The sequence below is a fragment of the Ahaetulla prasina genome, chromosome 5, assembly GCF_028640845.1.
Source record: "Ahaetulla prasina isolate Xishuangbanna chromosome 5, ASM2864084v1, whole genome shotgun sequence".
In the NCBI taxonomy this organism is placed as follows: Eukaryota; Metazoa; Chordata; class Lepidosauria; order Squamata; family Colubridae; genus Ahaetulla; species Ahaetulla prasina.
The window spans coordinates 53,602,960-53,621,669 of record NC_080543.1 but is presented as its reverse complement, the minus strand read 5'-3'; the positions used below and the strand labels follow the sequence as shown (position 1 = coordinate 53,621,669).

The window sequence follows — 18,710 nt, the reverse complement described above, 5'->3', positions numbered from 1 at the left end:
TGCAGAGATAACTATTTGGGATCCTTAAATTATATAAAGTAATCTGTTACACTATATATCTTAAGGAAGCAAAAAGCTTTTAAAGTTTGAGAAAGTTCTTGAAAATATGTAAAGGGGCTTATTTTTCCTCTTTGGTTTGGCATGAAGCCATAATATTTAATTCTGTATTTCTTGTAGTGTTACCATTTTGTGGAAAATGTTTATTTCTATTAGAAATGGAATGTGTCCTAGTTTTCTAAAAGTCAAACATCTTATAAAGCAATAAGTGGTTTGGTTTTGTTTACATTGTTAAATTTTATTTTTTCATTTCAGCCTTATATATGAATATGAAGCAGTTCTGCATGACATCTCTTGAATCATTTATCCATTTGTGTGTATAATATTTTATGAGAGACCCTTTTATTTCACATTGCTATTAAAATGTATTTAATACGTGCCTGTATCATATTGAAATTGGTAAATATATGAAATTAGGAAGAAAAGGCAAGTTTTAATCTGGCTGAAAAAAAATGAAAAATTAATTTATTCTATAAATGTCTTAGACTACATATATATTATCTTCTCAAGCATCTGCCCAATGCTGGGATATTTGTAACTGAAAGATAGTTGACATTATTTTGAGAATATGGAGTAGTTTTTAAAGAACTACTTTATTGGCCATGCTATACTACTCTCTACTCTCTAAATAATTTTCTCCCAGACTTGTATTCTGCTGTTTTTATTTTCCCAGTTTTGATCTTGTGACAACAGATCTGTTAATAATACACTATGAAGTGGAATAGATTTGCTTAAATGAACTTATTCAAGACTTGCAAGCTATTTGATTTCTTCACCATATCCAAAAGACCTTTGCACTAATTTGTATATCCTCTCATCTTTTTGTTTTAGAAATATAAGGGAAGATTCTTTTTAGCTGCCTTCTCCTGCAGTTCATTTGCTATAGCTGCTCAGTATAGAAAACCTTGAGTGGCAACTGAGGCAGGTCTAGGATGGATACCTTTAGTGGATAATGTGAACAATCCTGCAGTGTTAGCCCAAACAGTCCAGATTGGAGTCCTTCAACCAATGTTGTGGAGGCAAAAGCAGCCGCTTCTGGAGCACTTTTTAAAGCGGTAATTTTGCCCTTTCAAAGGGCACTGCCTCTTTTAACCCTTTGTCAGGAGAAAGCAAGAGTATATATTTTAAAAGACAGTGATAAGTTACTAATGTTGACAATATTTGCTGAGGATGAAAAGGGAAGTTCTTTTTTTCTTTTGCTTTGATTTTTCTCTGCATCACACACACACACACACATACACACACACACAGAGTATTTCTATATTAGGATGTTGTATTGGTTTTAGTTTTTTAATATACTCCTCAAAAAAATTTAGAAAAAAAGGCAAGAGGCATGCTAACTCTCTCAACTGCTCATGAAGTGTCTAGAAGAGACTAAAGGATGTCATGTCTTGTGAGCTAATATGCAGCTGTCACTGCAGCACAACACTTGAAGATGCCTGGCCAGCATTGTTGTCTGCCATTTCTCTTAACACATTTGGTGGGAGAAACTAAAGAAAAGAAAAGGAAGAAATGATTGGAACAAATATAAGATCATCAGTATGATTCAAATACTTAAAAATTTAACATGTAATTTTGCAGATGTAGTTTAACTTGAAAAAAGTTTTTGTTTATTTTTTAAATATAAATATTTTTAGTTATAATAATTTTTAGTTTGTATTTTTAAGGTTATTGATAAAATTTAGCCTGGGAACTTAATTTTGAATTCTGAGCTGTAGCATAAGCGTTATTGAACTGAATGGCACTATTCACTTATGTTATTCCACATAATATATTCCAATATCTGTGTGCATGAAATTTACCTTGACCAGTTTAGATCAGTTACTGGCTGCAGTTTAATGTGTAACTATATTAAACCATCAGCAGCCTTTTCCACCTAATGTGCGCTCTAATGTGCGCTCTTTGTTCTTTCATTTCTTTTAAACAGAGGAAACTGAAGGGCCGTATTCAGATGTTAACTTAAGTTTATCTCCACTTTTAGGAAAGGTCATTGGGTCATATTTTTGGCATGTTAAACATTTGAAATATTTCAAAATCAGAACGTTTTGCACACTTCCACAACTAGTACTTTATTTATTTTCTTTTTGGCAAGAAAGCATTACTTTTTTCTTATATAACTTACCAATCCATAGCTCTAACAAACATACAGGTTGTCCATAATACTTCATTTCAAAATAGGCAGTATGGTTTTGTTAAGAAATTAAAAGAAAGGGGACATTTTGAAGAAAATGTGTTTTTGCACTATTCATATGTTTATATATACTTTTGCAGTTAGCAAATATTCTGTGGGAACAACTGGAATAAACAGTTTACATGACAAAGTTTATAATATCCTTTTTAAGAATACTTAAGTGTTGGCAATAGAAAATACCACTTCAATTAAGAAGAAATAGCAAAGGTTATCCAAATAGTATTATTGATTGATTATGAAATCGAGTGGAGTGAAAGGATCTGAATAATTATTTCTAATCTAAAAAAGTATAAAACTGAAAATCTAAATAAAAACTAGCTATGAAATGTGGTAAGCATTGTAGAGGCTACCCAGAACCTGTATTTTGAAATAGATGGCCATAATTAAAAATAACAAAAATAATAAAAGGTAAATATGACTGTGTGTTGTGTAACTTTTTTTTAAAAAAGGGTTATTTCTTCTCCCTCCCACACAGGTTTGGAACACTGTTGATTTGATCTGACCTCTAATGAGTAAATGTTTCCCCAAAAATAAGACCCTGTCGTATATTTTTTTGAACCCCAAAATAAGTATTTGGCCTTATTTTCGGGGGACATCTTATTATTTTGGGGTGCGTGGAGCAAGACGGGGCTCCTCTTGCCATCTTACCTGATTTCCACCTCTGTCTCCTTAACCCTAACCCGAGAAAATGACGGGGACTAGCTGCAAATGCACTTAAATATTTTCGGGGAAGGCTTATTTTTGGGGAGGGCTTATTTTAGTGCATGCGCTCAAAAGCCTGATTGGGCTTATTATCTAGGGAGGTCTTGTTTTCAGGAAAACAGGGTAGTTGAATTTGAATCTCAGCATTTTTCATTCTGGGAGATGGTTTTGTAACAAAGGTGACACAGGAGCATTTTCCATAGAATCAATTGTCTTCAGTTCAGATCTTCCCTGATAGACTTTAAGCACTGACCTAAAACAAGAACAATATATTTTAATTTAAAGAATGGAACTTGAAGCAGTTAAGTTTTGTTGATGCTATAATAAAGGTATAAAACTTCTTCATTGAAAAGCCACTTCCAATTTTTTGTTTCCTGGAAAATATGTAGAGACATATCTACGTATATAGAATAGAATTAACAATTCCACTTTCATGCTAAATGTAGTTCCTCCACATCTCCTATAATTAGAAGTGTGCTCTGAACAAGCTGAGACTGGTCCTTGCCGAGCAATGATCTCCCGCTGGTACTTTGATGTGACTGAAGGAAAATGTGCCCCATTCTTTTACGGCGGATGTGGTGGAAACCGAAACAACTTTGACACTGAGGAATACTGCATGGCAGTCTGTGGCAGCGTCAGTAAGTGGATCTTTCCAGCCTGTGGCAGTTTCTTTCTCTCTTCTATCTCATGCCACCCTGCCTCTGCTGTTCTGTAGTAAACATTTTTGTTTTTGTTTTTCTTAAAAAAAAAAGATTTTGGGATTGGGCCTATCACTAACCATATTTCTGTCAGCTTTCCTAATTACTCGCATCTTTGTAGAATGTGTTTGGCCATTAGTGCGTCTGTTTCTCTTGCTTTCTATCTATTCAGGCATGACAATTAGTGACTTCTGTCATCTATGTTGTAGACACAAATTATTGCTGCTGCAGTAATGGAAACTGGGATATGAAAAACTTAGCATTTAAAATTTCTGTTAAAAGCTTGTTATACAAACATACTCACTGTTATGCATCTGTGTACTGTTCCATGCATGCACAGTAAATGATCAAAATAGAAACAATCTGCAAGCTTGTAAAACTGCTTCCGGTTATATTATTTTGTTTGTGTCCTGTTTTGTAAAATAGTAGTGATGCAACAAACTACATGTCCACGCAAAATAAATCTATTTCAGAAAAATTTGATCTGAGTACTCACACATATGCATACACAGTATATACAATATATACACGTACATGTTTATTTATTTGTTATAGATGATTGTGGAGATGAAATCACACCTAAATTTGCATAATTGCTGTACATTCAGTTCTCGTAAAATAGAATTTATCTATTGAGTTGAAATGTTTCCATATCATTCTGATACATTTGGGGATGCAATAGAATATTTATTGTCTGATTTGACTCGTTACAATTATACAATTGCTTCATGGTCCATTATAATGCATCTTATGTCAAACAAAGTGTTTCAAAAGATTAATAATTTAGATAATCTACAGCTTGTCAGTTTAATAAAATGACAAACTATGACTAATAAGACTAAGCAGTTATTCTTCACTTTCAAATAATGGTAAAAGACTAAATCAAAAGGGGAGATGGACACAAACCTTGTCCCTTTCATTATAAGCTTTATTATGATTTCGTTTACATGGTCACTGAAATTCTCATTGTTGAATGATATTTTATGAAATTATTGCATTTTCTCCTCAGTTCATCCTATTCATGCAGTAATATTTTCATTTAATTTTACACTCATTCTATTTACATATGCATTTGATTATTTTAGCTGCATATACACTACAAAAGATAAGTATACAATCGAATACATTGTGTCAGTTCTCTTCTGAGCTACTTATACTGCAGTCTGAAATGCACATATTGGGAGCACAATTGAATTAAATTCAGTTGGAGTTATTTCAGAGGAAAATATGCTTAGGAAAACATTCTACAAGTCATTAAGTATGTTTAGTTCTGCTTAAGTGGAAGAAGTTTACTTTGGATATTGGTAGTTGGTATTTAATGTTTTGCACTCTGAAGCCAGGGCACAGCAGAAGAAATTTCTTCTCTTCTCAAAGCTGTTTCTTTTTTCAGGATAACTATTTTCAAAAGGAGTTTATACAAGAGGTTTTTGGTCTTATTGCAAGTGAGACCTCGTTTGTTACCTTGTATCTTCCTCTCCCTTATGAAGGAAAACATCTTAAGTGTTGCCAGAGAAAGATCTGACTGGTAATGTGATTCAGAGATTGAACATAGAATAACAGTGTTGGAAGGGACCATGAGGTCTTCTAGTCCAATATGTTGCTTGAATAGGAGGCTCTGTACCATTTTAAACAATTAGTTCCCAATTTCTTGGGACTTCCAGTAATGGAAGTAATGGAGCATCCAAGCCATTCTACTGATTAATTGTTCTCACTGTCAGGAAATTTTGCCTTAATTCTATGTTGGAGCCGTTTTTAATAATCTTTATTATTAGAATATTATTAAGGAAACCAAACTTGCAGCTGTTTTTTGATATTAGAGTCCATTCCATCAGATGCCATTTCTCAGTTAAATCTACCACCACTGTTTGGCAAGGAGGAAAACTGGATTGGAAGAAAAGTAAATGCAATGAAACATAACCAGAATGTTTTCTGTATCAAACTAAACTAAACATATATCATAGCCACATCTGACAAATTAAATTTTATTTACTTTTTAAAATTCAAGATACATTATGTTGCAGATAAACCTGTCAAGAATTTCATGCCGGAGTAAGTGAAACTAATCTCTTTTTAGTCTACATTTTAAAATAAAAACTAGAGAATTGCTTCTGATTATTCATCAAGCTTCACTCTCTATTTCCGTGTGTGTGTGTGTGTGTGTGTGTGTGTGTGTGTGTGTGTGTGTGTGTATTCCACTTTTCTGGTTGTTAAGTAGGCTGGTCCACTCTGTTTATTCCTTCTGTCCAATACAGGTCGTACTTGACTTACAACCATAATTGAGTCCAAAATTTCTGCTGCTAAGCAAGACAGTTGTTAAGTTAATTTTGTCCCATTTTATGATCATTCTTGCCACAGTTGTTAAGTGGATCACTGCAGTTAAGATACTAACACGGTTGTTAAGTGAGTGTGACTTTCCCATTGACTTTGCTTATCAGAAAATTGCAAAACATGATCATATGATCCCAGGACATCTCATATAAACATGCCAGTTGCCAAGTGTCCAGATTTTAATCACGGGACCATGGGGAAGTGGCAACAGTTGTAAGTGTGAAAAACTATCATTAGTCACTTTTTTCAGTGCCGTTGTAACTTTGTTCACTAAATGAACAGTTGTAAGTCAAGGACTGTCTGTATCTCCATTTCCAAAGGTCCAAAATGCTTGGATATTTGGATAATTTATTTAACATTTTTTCAAGCAGTCTAAAAAAATTCAAATGAGATCATAACTGTAATTTGTTAACTTTTTCTCTTCGTTCCCCGTCCCCCCGTCCCCCCTTGTTATAATGCTGGTGAAGAGTCATCAAGCATTAAAAATACAATTTCTAATTAGCTGGGCTTATTTTTAAGAAAACAAATGGGATTTTGAACAGGGAACTTTAAAATATATAAGTACTTTAGAATTCTAATACCTTCTGTCATACTCTTTGGAAATAGTACAATTCTGCAATATATGTTAAACTTCCCTTGCAGTTATTGATAGTGTCAGGGTTCCAGAAAAACCTCTTCTGCATAAAAAAAACTCAGAAGCCATTGTCTTACCATAGTATGGTTTCCAGGCCTGACAGATGGCTTAAAAATAGATTCTGTACAGGCTGTTATTTCTGTTATTTCTTTATTTAACGTACAATGTTTTGGTATTCATATATATAAACCAATCACAGGTTATAGAAGGATTGAGCTGGCCTAAAGTTCATGTCTGGTTTTCTGTAAATATGTTAGAGTTGTGTGTTCAGTTAATACAATAGTGATCCTTAAAGGATTTTTCTTAAAAACAGTAATTTCAATCTTTAACTGCTTTTAAGATTCCTTTTAGTTTCCTGGGACAGATGGTTGTTAAAAGTGATGCAATGTAGCATTGATCCCAAACCATAACAATTCACTATTAAGTAACACACAGCATTAACGTTAAGTATGTTAAGAAAGATATAAAGATAAAAGTTTGAAACACATTTTTAGGTGTTAAATCTTATGGAATCAGAAAGTTACTAGGCTAATGACATTCTGCTAAACTGTGGGACATTGCTTCGTTCCTTAAATAGCATAGGAATTAGAACTAAGAAATGTTTTTACTTCTCTCTATATAATAAAGTTAGTGCATCTTACACTTTAAAAACAGGAACAATTAAAGTAACTGATCATAGAGACTATTAAGATTTTATTTTACAGAATATGTGTGTATAATAAATCTCGATGTATATAAACTTCATATTGTTATGAACAGAGAATAATACTAAAGTAACTTTACTTGGCAAAAGCTCACATTCTGTATCAATACCTTTAAGACCATCAAACAATAGCATCTTCCTATCCCAAGTCCTCGGGAAAGACTCAATAGGTGGATTAAAAAATGCCTAATCCAATCTAAATATCGGGCTAATTGTGCGACCAGCCATAATAATGTAAGGCATTTTAAAGGCAAAAAATAAGAAACTGATCATAGATGTCCAGAAGAGAAAAACCAAACATTGCAATAAAAAACAATTTATAAAGGCTTAGCAACCACCTTACTGTAAAGCTTGTAAGAACAGCTGTGCTTTTGAAAGACTTTGGGAACATTATTTGGGGGGGTGCTATATAGATCTGTATGGGAATATTATTCTCGGGGGCAAGTATCATGACTGAGAGAGCATGTTTCCTTGTCCATAGAGAGGACATTTTTTAATTGAGGGCATATGGAACATGCCTACTGTCAGTGTTCCAGAAAACCCTCCTTGCAGAAACGGCTCCGACTTTGCCTGATCTTACTGGATGGGCATTCTGAAGTTTGGAATTAGAGAAGAAGAATCTTATTCCAGTTCTAAATAGTGCACTGCAAGGACAAATATATTTCTTTTTTTTTTCCTGCTTTTGCTTGGTAAACAATTGGAGTTTCAACTCTGTTTTTGTCCTCCTTGAAAGATTTAAGGAAAGGTCTTGAATGGTTCCAAATCAGCACGATTCATTTTATATGATGTGCACAAATTCAATACTGAAGCTCTTGTAATCGCACTAATTAATTAGCATTTATATTTGTTCCCCTATGTACTGTCTGAATTGAGGCTAGCTCTTTTCTTAGTAAAGACTTTTAAAACACTTTTGCCAAGAATTACTGAATAAAACCTTTGACTCTTGCTGAATATATTATAATGACCTCATCAACACTAATTATGGCAGATCCAATATGTTTGTGTGAACTTTCTTAAGCATTGTTAATAGATATTAGGGTTACAGTGCAATTTCAGATGGTAAAGCATCTTGAAAATTTGTATTTGCCTATATAGTTCTTTTTACCAAATTTGTAATTTAAACTTTAAAAGCAGTGAGATTGTGTCCAAATGGGCCGTTTTGTGTTTGCACGAACAAAAGAGCATACATGTAAACCTCACTTAACAATTGCCTGTTTAGCAACCATTTGAATTTCCTATATCACTGAAAAAGTAACTTTATAACCAGTTCTTGCATTTATGATCATGGCAAATCCCAATGGTCATGTGATCAGAATTTTGTCATTTCATAGCTGGCAGGTGTTTGATTGTCACAAAGTCCCATGGTCATATGATCACCATTTGCAAACCTCAGAGTTAGCGTTTGAGAAGCAGAGTCAAAGAAGAAGCTAACAGTAAAATTGCAAGTCATGGTCATGTGATGTCACACATAATGACCCTTAGTGACTTTTTAAATGATTAAATGGGAAATGACATTGTCAGTCTGTTGCAGTCATGTAATGTTTCATGTAGCAACTGTATTACTTAGTGACAAGAGCTGTTCGTCCCAATTGTGTTTGCTAAACAAAGTCTACCTGGACATTAAAAGGTTAAGCTTGGTTACAAGAAGATATCCAATGTTCTCTATTTTTATGTTTTAATTTTCAGAAGTTGTCTAGATGTCACTTGTAAAAAAATGAAATTCTACAAAAGAAAGTATGCTTTACAGTTGAAGATTTGATTCAATATTCATACAAATTTTGAATAAATAAGGAGAATAAAATGAATGACAAGAATTCTGAGTATATTTCTCTGTATCTGCACATTTCACTTCATTAAATCTGCTGTTAATTTGTGGTTTTTAAATGTGGAAAGACCAACTGAATAGTGGAAGATTTGCTTTATTTCAATCATGGGATAAAAAAAATCATGTTATTGATTATATGGGTGACTTCAGTTGAGAACCTGAAAAGCCATTGAGAGTCAAAATAATTCTGGCCTAGATGAACAGATAAATTGTCTTGGTTTATGACAGCTTCCTGTGTAATAATTCTTCAGTTTCCAAATTAAAGGCAAAGCTAAAGAAGCCTGTAATAATTAGCAGGAAAGCTTGTGTTTGGACAATGATGAATTTTTAACATATGCTATTACCATATGTTTGTGAGATTTTTTTGGCAATCAAAGCTTTGGAGAGCTGCATAGATCAAGTTTAGTGTTCTTTCCCTGTCTTTGTCTCATATGCTATTCCTACCTCCTGTCTTGTTAGTTGTAGCTAATAATAAATTAATGTTTGAGTGTAGTCATAAAGTGGGTTTTTAAAATGTGTCGTGTGTAGGAACAGGGTACAAGTCAAACTTGCCTGGGAATTAAATCTGCATATGTAATTATATACTTGTTTGCTTTCCCAAATTAAAAAAAAAATGTTTTAAAATCCTAGTTTCCTCTCATTGCTTCTTTTGAAATAACCTGAAACTTTCATGCTTTCCTGTTGTGTTTATATGCAGCTTCTCTGAAATGCAGACATATTTTCTTGAAATACATTATTTCTGTATTTGTTCCTCTACTAGCTGGTTGCTTACAATGTAAGACTTCATAATTCCTTTTAAAAGAAATCTTTGCTTTCTTTTGTAAATTCCTTTTTCTAGTACCTACCACAGCTGCCAGCACTCCGGATGCTGTTGACAAGTACCTGGAAACACCTGGTGATGAGAATGAACATTCCCATTTCCAAAAAGCAAAAGAGAGACTAGAAGCGAAGCATCGTGAAAGAATGTCTCAGGTAAATTGCAGATGGATCTATTAATTGGTTTTTGTAATGCAAACTTGATGTAGCTATCCACTATAATCAAGTGTTCCCGTTTCCTAAACCTTAATGAATTTCTCTGATTATTTAATTTATCCTCTCATTTTTGTTCCTCCAGTTGCTTACTCCCCCACACCACAAGTCTTTTAAAAAATCTGCAAGCCTATTCATGCAATAGTGCACTCTTCTTGAATTTAAAGAAGCATTCAATTTGATTTAATAAGTTGAGGGTATGGTGCGTCAAACTTCCCCCTTCCCCCCCAATGCTTACATATTCAAAATATAATCTGTGTAGTTTTAATTCAGCTTTAGAGTGAACATTCATAACTTTCAAAGAGAAGCTGGCCTGCTAAAGATTTGCACTTTTTATAGAACTTTCTATATGATAAATGATGAGCTATGATAAAGCATTTCACATATTATATTCTCATCTCTTGTTTTTTTTCTGTTTTTTTTTTTTTTTTTTGCTGGCCACTGATGTTAAAATCTCGTGTCCAAAAAGTCCTCCCCCTGCCCGTCATTGTAACTGGCTGATAACAATATCCTTTTGTTTATAAAATGGGTATATAAATTTTCCGAGGTAACTGTCAACCATATATCAATGTCTCTAATCCATTCAGCAAGGTGGGGGAAGCATGAAATAGCCTAAATAAGTGAATGTAATCAAGTTATGTATGAAACTGATTGTAAGACAAAACAGGAAAAAGATCCATATTTTCTTCCGCTGTGATGTATGCTAGGGATATAAAAAAGTATATATCAGAAGTAAAGTATCTTTTTCTGATTTTCTTCTTTTTTGTTGGGTGAAGGTACACAAATACTTAGCTTTAAATTATTTTTTATAGTAAATGGTGTTTTTTTTTTATGTGGATTGAACAGATACGTTCGCTTGTAAACTGGATTATTGGTTTAAAATATGTAAACATGATATATACAGTGACCCGTTTGAATAAACACAGGGGAAAACAAAGTATTTTTTCAAGCAAAGAACTTGTGAATTTGGTTCTGATACAGATAAGTCCCTGTGGTGAGGAAACACATTTCTTAATTTTAAAAATCAATTGACATTCTATGTATTTTTCAGTTGACTGGTTGGTTGATTTCAGTATTTTAACTGAGAGCACATGCACATCCTGTAAGCCTAAGGTTTGTCCAGCCTTGCTGTACAGTTTTAAATAAGACCTTCAGAAAAGCACTGGAAATGTCTTGTGCATAAATACTTTCTCAAACATACAATACATTATCTCTTGACAGCGAGGAAATACATTTTATATATATTTAACTAATCAGCATATTCATAATCTAATAATTTGCATAATTTTGTAGTGATTAGTACTGTAAAGTATTTATGATTTTAGTCTTTGCCTTCCAGTCTATGTATGTATACAATTATTGTTAACTCTGAATTGTCTTTACTTTCTGGCTTGAGGTTAATGGCAAACCTCGGCTGTCCCTAGAATGAACAATGAGTGCCTCTTTGGAATGTGAATAATTTTCACTATTCAGCTTTTAGGACTCACTCCATACTACAATTGGAGGGGGGGGGGAGACTTCTAAGCAGTAAACGTTTGAAACCATTTTACATAGAACAATATTTGTTCATTTTCTGTTTTATTTGCACAGGTCATGAGGGAATGGGAAGAGGCAGAACATCAAGCAAAAAATTTGCCGAAAGCTGATAAAAAGGCTGTGATTCAGGTAAAAAAGAAAATGCTAATTTAGGATTGTATAATAAAAAAAATAAGACTGTGGTATGATTGAGTTTTGTGTAACACTTAACAACATTACTATTTGTATTTATTTTGTCCAGCTTATTATAATAGATTGCGTACATTGTGTGTTTACATACGCTTAATAACCCTTACATAATTCATTCCCCATTGGGTCATCATTTTAGAGATATTTCCTTATCTAAACAGAGACACAGAGTAACCATGGGCAGGTAAAAGAAGAGGGAGCAGTAGTGACTTTTCCTGCCTGACTTTTCTCATTGAATTTCCTTGTGAGAATGGTAGGAGCATGGAAAATCTCCCTTCGTTCTCTTCCCCTTCCCTTCCCTTCCCTTCTCAGCAGGCAGGTGTGTGGCTGCTCCTGGATGGGGGAAGGAGTTGTGATCGCTAATCTTCAGGTATGTTACAGTATAACACTAATATACCTTGATGGCACAGGGTTTGTAAGAGAAAAGCTAGACTGAATATGCATCTGGAAAGCTTTCCTTCACAGAATAGGTTGTATATTATAAGGGCCTATAAGGTAGTCCTCGACTTACAACAGTTCATTTAGTGACTGTTTGAAGTTACAATGGCACTGAAAAAAGTCATCATTTTTCACACTTATTACCGTTGCAGCATCCCCATGGTCACGTGATTTACATTTAGAGGTTTGGCAACTGGTTCATATTTATGACGCTTATGGTGTCCCAGGGTCATGTGATCATGTTTTGCAAAATTCTGATGTCAATGGGGAAGCCTGATTCTCTTAACAACCGTGTTACTAATTTAATAACTGCAGTGATTCGCTTAACAACTGTGGCAAGCAGGGTCGTAAAATGGGGCAAGGCTAACTTAACAAATGTCTCGCTTAACAACAGAAATTTTGGTCTCAACTGTGGTTGTAAATCGAGGCCATGCACTTGCCTGCCACTTCCATGGCCCTGTTCCAAATAGCTCAGTGCCCAGTCATGGGCTACAGCCCAGGGGTTGGGCACCTCTGGCCTATACCATTATATTAAAAAAAGTCCATTTCATTACATGTAATTATCTAGATTTATAATTTTAACATTTAACATTTAAATGTTTATATTTTAGTTTCTATTAGTATTCTTTTTATGCATATAGTTTTAATAGTATAGTAGTAGCTTTTTGAATAATAGAATGAAATAAACACATTCTTTTTGTTATTATTGATCCTTGTTATTAAAATCAGTAATAATTTTATTTCTAAAACAATTAAGCTACTGAATAAACTATTTTTTCCAACAAGTGGGTAAAATTTGATGCAGTTTAATTTAAATTATGTACAGAAAGCAGATAGATGATTCTTCTCAATTTATGAAGAGAACAGCCAATTCCTCTTAAAGAATAGAATATATACTCCCCTATCCCCAAGACCTTAAATTTACTTAATGACTTTGAGCAAATCATATAGTCCAGCCTTATGTACCATAGGATATGCAGGAGAAAATAATCATAATCCTCACCTTACGTGCTTATGCTTTGAACTCCATGGAATACAGAGAAAATATAAATCGTTGGACTATAGTTAGTATCACAGTCTGTCCGCCTCCCCCCCCGGGAATATGCCTGAAGTTTATTTGGAGACATGAGAAGAGAGATGTAATTGGGACAGAAATACACACATACTTTTTCATGCGTGCTTTCAGTTTTGCAAAGATGGGATGGCTTGCTGATCTCAGCAGCATATTATTGGAATATGTGATATGTTGTATAACCTCTGTTTTTGGAAAAAATAGTAGTGTAATTTTATCAATTACATTAAAAGTTGAGTTTTTTCTTTATGTATATATGATCATATTTTGTTGAACATTAAAACTTGGATCATCACTGGATACTCACTTTTTGCTACAATTTTCAGAATCAGGAGAGACATCTAACCATATTGGAAAGATTGGTCATAAACAATAAAAATTCAGAAAATTCCAGAAGATCCCAGTGAAGATCCCAGTGAAGACAATACGATTCGTTTTCAGAAAGTTTACTTTATGTTTCAAATTTATTGCTGTTCATATTATTACGATTACTTTTGCTGTAATACTTTTTTCCCCCCTCAATAGCATTTCCAAGAGAAGGTGGAATCCTTGGAACAAGAAGCTGCAAATGAGAGACAGCAGCTAGTAGAGACTCACATGGCCCGAGTTGAAGCCATGCTCAATGACCGTCGCCGTGTTGCTTTGGAAAACTATATTACAGCTCTACAAGCTGTGCCCCCTAAAGTAAGGGATTCAAATAGTCATAAATTATATGATTGTAACTAGGAATTAATTCACAAGCAAGAGTGCATGGACCTATGGATCCATTTATCTCAAAGTAATATACACTGGAATTTAAATTACTTTATTCTGGTTAAAGTAAACTATTTGTCTTTTTAAACTCATTGTCCTTTAAATACAATTTTAAAATTTGTCATTGATTATAATGTCCTGGATGTTAACAAATTCTGAAATATCTCTTATCCATGCACAATAATATATTTCATATTATATAGCATGTCATATTTATTAATGGTATCAAATTGGGCAATATCAAATGTAAGTGTATTGGAGAAATAATAAAATCTTAAATATGGAAGTTACTGATAATAGAAATTATGTTAGTGGGACATTTATAGCAACAGACTGATATGGTATTGATCGTAAATCCCTAAATAAGTATAATAAATGAATAATAGGTTTGTTAATTTAAGAAGTAAATGAGAGGCTTTGCAGAAGAAAAAATTGATGTTAGGAGTTTTTAACTGAATGTGTGATTTAACAAAGTAACAATTTTTAAAGTATGGTTGATTTGTTAATGTATTGTATCTTTAGAACAAGGGTCCCTAACCGCCAGGCTGTGTCTTGCTACCAGGCCGTGGCCTGTTTGGAACCTGGCCGTGTGAAGAGCTGGCTTGCACGCATGCATTTTGACTTTTACGAGCAGCAGGCTGGCGCAGCTTGACTTACACGAGTGGTGGGCTGGCATACATGCACAGCTCAACTTGTGTGAGTGGCAGGCTGGCGCACACAAGTTCAAATTGCATGAGTAGTGGGCCGGCACACAATGCAAATTGCCCAAGCAGTGGGCTGGTGTGCATGTGCACGCACGTGCATGCCCACCACTTGCCTAGGCCGATTCCCCTCCCTCTGCCAGGGTGCCAAGCTGTAAAGGTTGGGGACTGCTGCTTTAGAAGACTGCAGAAGTTTCAATTTTTCCGACCTACTGTATTTTTTTTAATCCAATATATTTCTACATCAGGTATTTATTAGAAATGACATGTTTTTTGCATTTAAAGGTTGTTAAGTATGGCATTTGTGTTAAGCTGTACTTACTACCTCTTCTGACTAGCTTAACACATTTTTGTCTTGGCTGCTTTTATACTGAAAAATATGAAAAGTGCAATTATGATAATGCCTTTACAGACTGCAAAATAATTCATCTTGGTTTTGTTGACACTATTAAAATATATTTCATCTTTAATGAATTAAATTAATGCACTTGATGTAAATTTGGATTATATGGGTATTTGGATTTAATGGAAACATTATCTTTGTAAGTGAGTATTTCTCTAAAATGGATATGACTTGGAACTTTGAAGGCAGGTTATACATTGAAATACACTGTCAGCTGTGGAAGCCAGACTAGGCAGGTTTTCTGGAACGTTGACATACACACTTATTTATTATTTATTTATTTATTATTTATATTTTTATGCCGCCCTTCTCCGAAGACTCAGGGCGGTGTACAGCAAAAATAAAACATGAATATCAAAACAGTTTAAAATACAATAACCATTAAAAATCTAATTCAATATGCTGAAAGTTTAAAAATTTTAAATAAAAGTTATAAATAAAATTAATCCCCTTAAAATCCCATTAAAACATTCAATTTAAAATTGTATCAGGCCAGCCCTGCTTGATGAAAAAAGAAGATTTTGAGCTCGCGCTTAAAGGTCCGAAGATCAGGGAGAAGTCATAGCCCAATGGGTAGTTCATTCCACAGGGCCGGAGCTCCCACAGAGAACGCTCTCCCCCGGGGGTCGCCAGCCGACATTGTCTGGCCAACGGCACCCTGAGGAGGCCCTCTCTGTGGGAGCGCACAGGTCGATGGGAGGTTACCGACGGCAGTAGGCGGTCCCGTAAATATCCCGGTCCCATGCCATGGAGCGCTTTAAAGGTGATAACCAGAACCTTGAATCGCACCCGGAAGACCACCGGCAACCAGTGCAGCCTGCGCAGGAGAGGTGTTACATGGGAGCTACGGGAAGCTCCCTCAATCCCCTGCGCAGCCGCATTCTGTACCAGTTGGAGCCTCCTGGTGCTCTTCAAGGGGAGCCCCATGTAGAGAGCGTTGCAGTAATCCAGACGGGAAGTAACGAGTGCATGAGTGACTGTATATAACGAGTCCCGATCCAGGAAAGGGCGCAATTGGCGGATCAGGCGAACCTGATAAAAAGCTCCCCTAGCGACGGCCGTCAGGTGGTTTTCTAAAGACAGCCACGCATCCAGGAGAACGCCTAAATTGCGCACCGATTCCCTGGGGGCCAACGATTCGCCCCCCCACAGTCAAAGATGGAGTTAATTGACTGTGCCGGGACGACGGTATCCACAGCCACTCTGTCTTGGATGGGTTGAGCTGGAGTCTGTTCGTCCCCATCCAGACCCGAACGGCCTCGAGGCACCGGGTCATCACATCAACGACTTCGTTGGGGTGGTTCGGGGTGGAAATGTACAGCTGAGTGTCATCAGCGTACAGTTGACAACTCACCCCAAAACCACGGATGATCTCCCCCAGTGGCTTCATATAGATGTTGAACAGGAGAGGCAAGAGAATCGACCCCTGCGGAACCCCATAAGTGAGTTGCCTAGCAGTCGACCTCTGCCCCCCTGCCAACACCATCTGCGAACGGAGAGGTAGGAGGAGAACCACCGAAAAACGGTGCCCCCCACTCCCAAACCCCCCAACCGTCGCAGCAAGATACCATGGTCGATGGTATCAAAAGCCGCTGACAGATCCAACAGGACAAGGACAGAGGAACAACCCCTGTTCCGTGCCCTCCAGAGATCATCAACCAGCGCGACCAAAGCCGTCTCCGTGCTATACCCAGACCTGAAGCCGGACAGGCACGGGTCTAGATAGACAGTTTCCTCCAGGTACTGGGGAAGCTGTCATGCCACCACACTCTCAACAACCTTCACAACGAAGCGAAGGTTGGAGACCAGATGATAATTAGCCAAAATAGCCGGGTCCAGGGAAGGCTTCTTAAGGAGGGGTCTCACCACTGCCTCTTTCAAGGCAGCTGGGAAGACTCCCTCCATCAAAGAAGCACTAATAATGCCCTGGAGCCAGCCTCGTGTCACCTCCTGAGTGGCCAGTACTTAAAAACTAACATTGTCCTCTATACTATTTTTTTTCATATTACTATACTTTGGGAAATGAACAGTCCTAATAACAGAAGTACACTGCTTTATTTCACAGAATGTAAGGCTTATTAGTCTTTTAAAGGCTATATACAAGGGACAGACACATTTCATGGGACTGTCAACTTCATAAGTGATTTATGTGGTGACTTTTATCTCTATAGCCTCGACATGTATTTAATATGCTGAAGAAGTATGTGCGTGCAGAGCAGAAAGACAGACAGCATACACTGAAACATTTTGAACATGTGCGTATGGTGGACCCTAAGAAAGCAGCACAGATCAGATCTCAGGTAATAGGATAGAAAATTATAGAAGTTCTTATTTTAATATTGTGTGAATGTCAGCATAAAAAGGTTGAATAGAAAGCAAAGATTAAAAAGGCTGCAAGTTCCAATATTGTTTCTCTTTATATTTAATATTTTAGAGAAACTAAAGCTGTCACACTTTAAACATTTTTGTTGCATCCACTGTAGTATTTTTAATAATAAAATTTGGATTTCTGCTTAGGCTGCATTTTTTATCAAACTCTCCTTCTTGATCTAAATTCATTTATGTCTATTTTCCATTTATTCCTCTATTATATGGAAACTATTCTTGATACATGGTTATGCTTATACAGTAAATTATTGGTCATCCAAACATAGCAGTTACTACTTTGATGGTCAGCCATTACTGATGATGATAGTTTCCTATTTAAAAAGCTGTGTAATTTGCCTGTTTTACTTAAGGTATTAATATATTGCTTTGCGAAGCATATTTGTAGAATTTTTGAAGTTTCAAATTTTCCTGTGGACATCTCTCTCTCTCCCTCCCTCCCTCCCTCCCTCCCTCCCAATATGTGGAATATCAGCAAATGGTTACTTTTTAATATCTTTTCTGTCATCTTAAAGGGCTTTATGACTGAAAATCCTCACTAACCCTAACTCTGACACTTGGTATTACCAGTTGCAGACACCGGCAACAGAGTCAGAGTAAGAAATGTAGAATGTTATCAGTCAGATTAGCTGTAAACTGCTTCCTGTCAAAATCCTCCTGTTACAATTTGTGCATGACCAGATGCTTTTCATTGGAGATTTTCTATATTCTAATGTTTGGATTCAAAGTAAATTGTTCAGAAAGTGCTTCCTTGGTCATTGTGGCATTTCCCTGAAGGACAGCATAAGACATATGACAGTTCAAAGTAATGATATTTTGGTCATTTTAGGGATTCTTGTACTGGCTATAAAAAAATCTTTTACCCTTTGAGCCTTGTACATACTAAAGCAGTAATATCCCTGGGTGAAACTCAGTCAGAAGCAAGAATAGATGTCAGGGTGAGGAACTCATTGACTTTAGCATGTACTTAGCATGCAGTTTATCAATCCTCAGTCAGAACACTTAAATATTACTGCTTTTGTAGATTTGAAACACTAGTATGAATGAACTCTTTTCAGGCATTAGT

General features: G+C 35.6%; 1 protein-coding gene across 3 annotated transcripts in view; it reads left to right on the top strand.

Annotated features, from left to right (window-relative positions):
• The window catches only part of APP (amyloid beta precursor protein), a 113,549-nt gene that overhangs the window by 73,581 nt on the left and 21,258 nt on the right, over positions 1 to 18,710 (top strand). Inside the window, exons 7-11 of one of the 3 annotated variants that reach the window (XM_058186746.1) lie at positions 3,421 to 3,588; positions 9,977 to 10,110; positions 11,758 to 11,832; positions 13,928 to 14,086; positions 17,431 to 17,559. In XM_058186746.1, the coding sequence (XP_058042729.1) occupies positions 3,421 to 3,588; positions 9,977 to 10,110; positions 11,758 to 11,832; positions 13,928 to 14,086; positions 17,431 to 17,559 (665 nt within the window). The remainder of the gene's footprint in view (positions 1 to 3,420; positions 3,589 to 9,976; positions 10,111 to 11,757; positions 11,833 to 13,927; positions 14,087 to 17,430; positions 17,560 to 18,710) is intronic. The other 2 variants (XM_058186748.1, XM_058186747.1) reach the window with 2 other exon arrangements.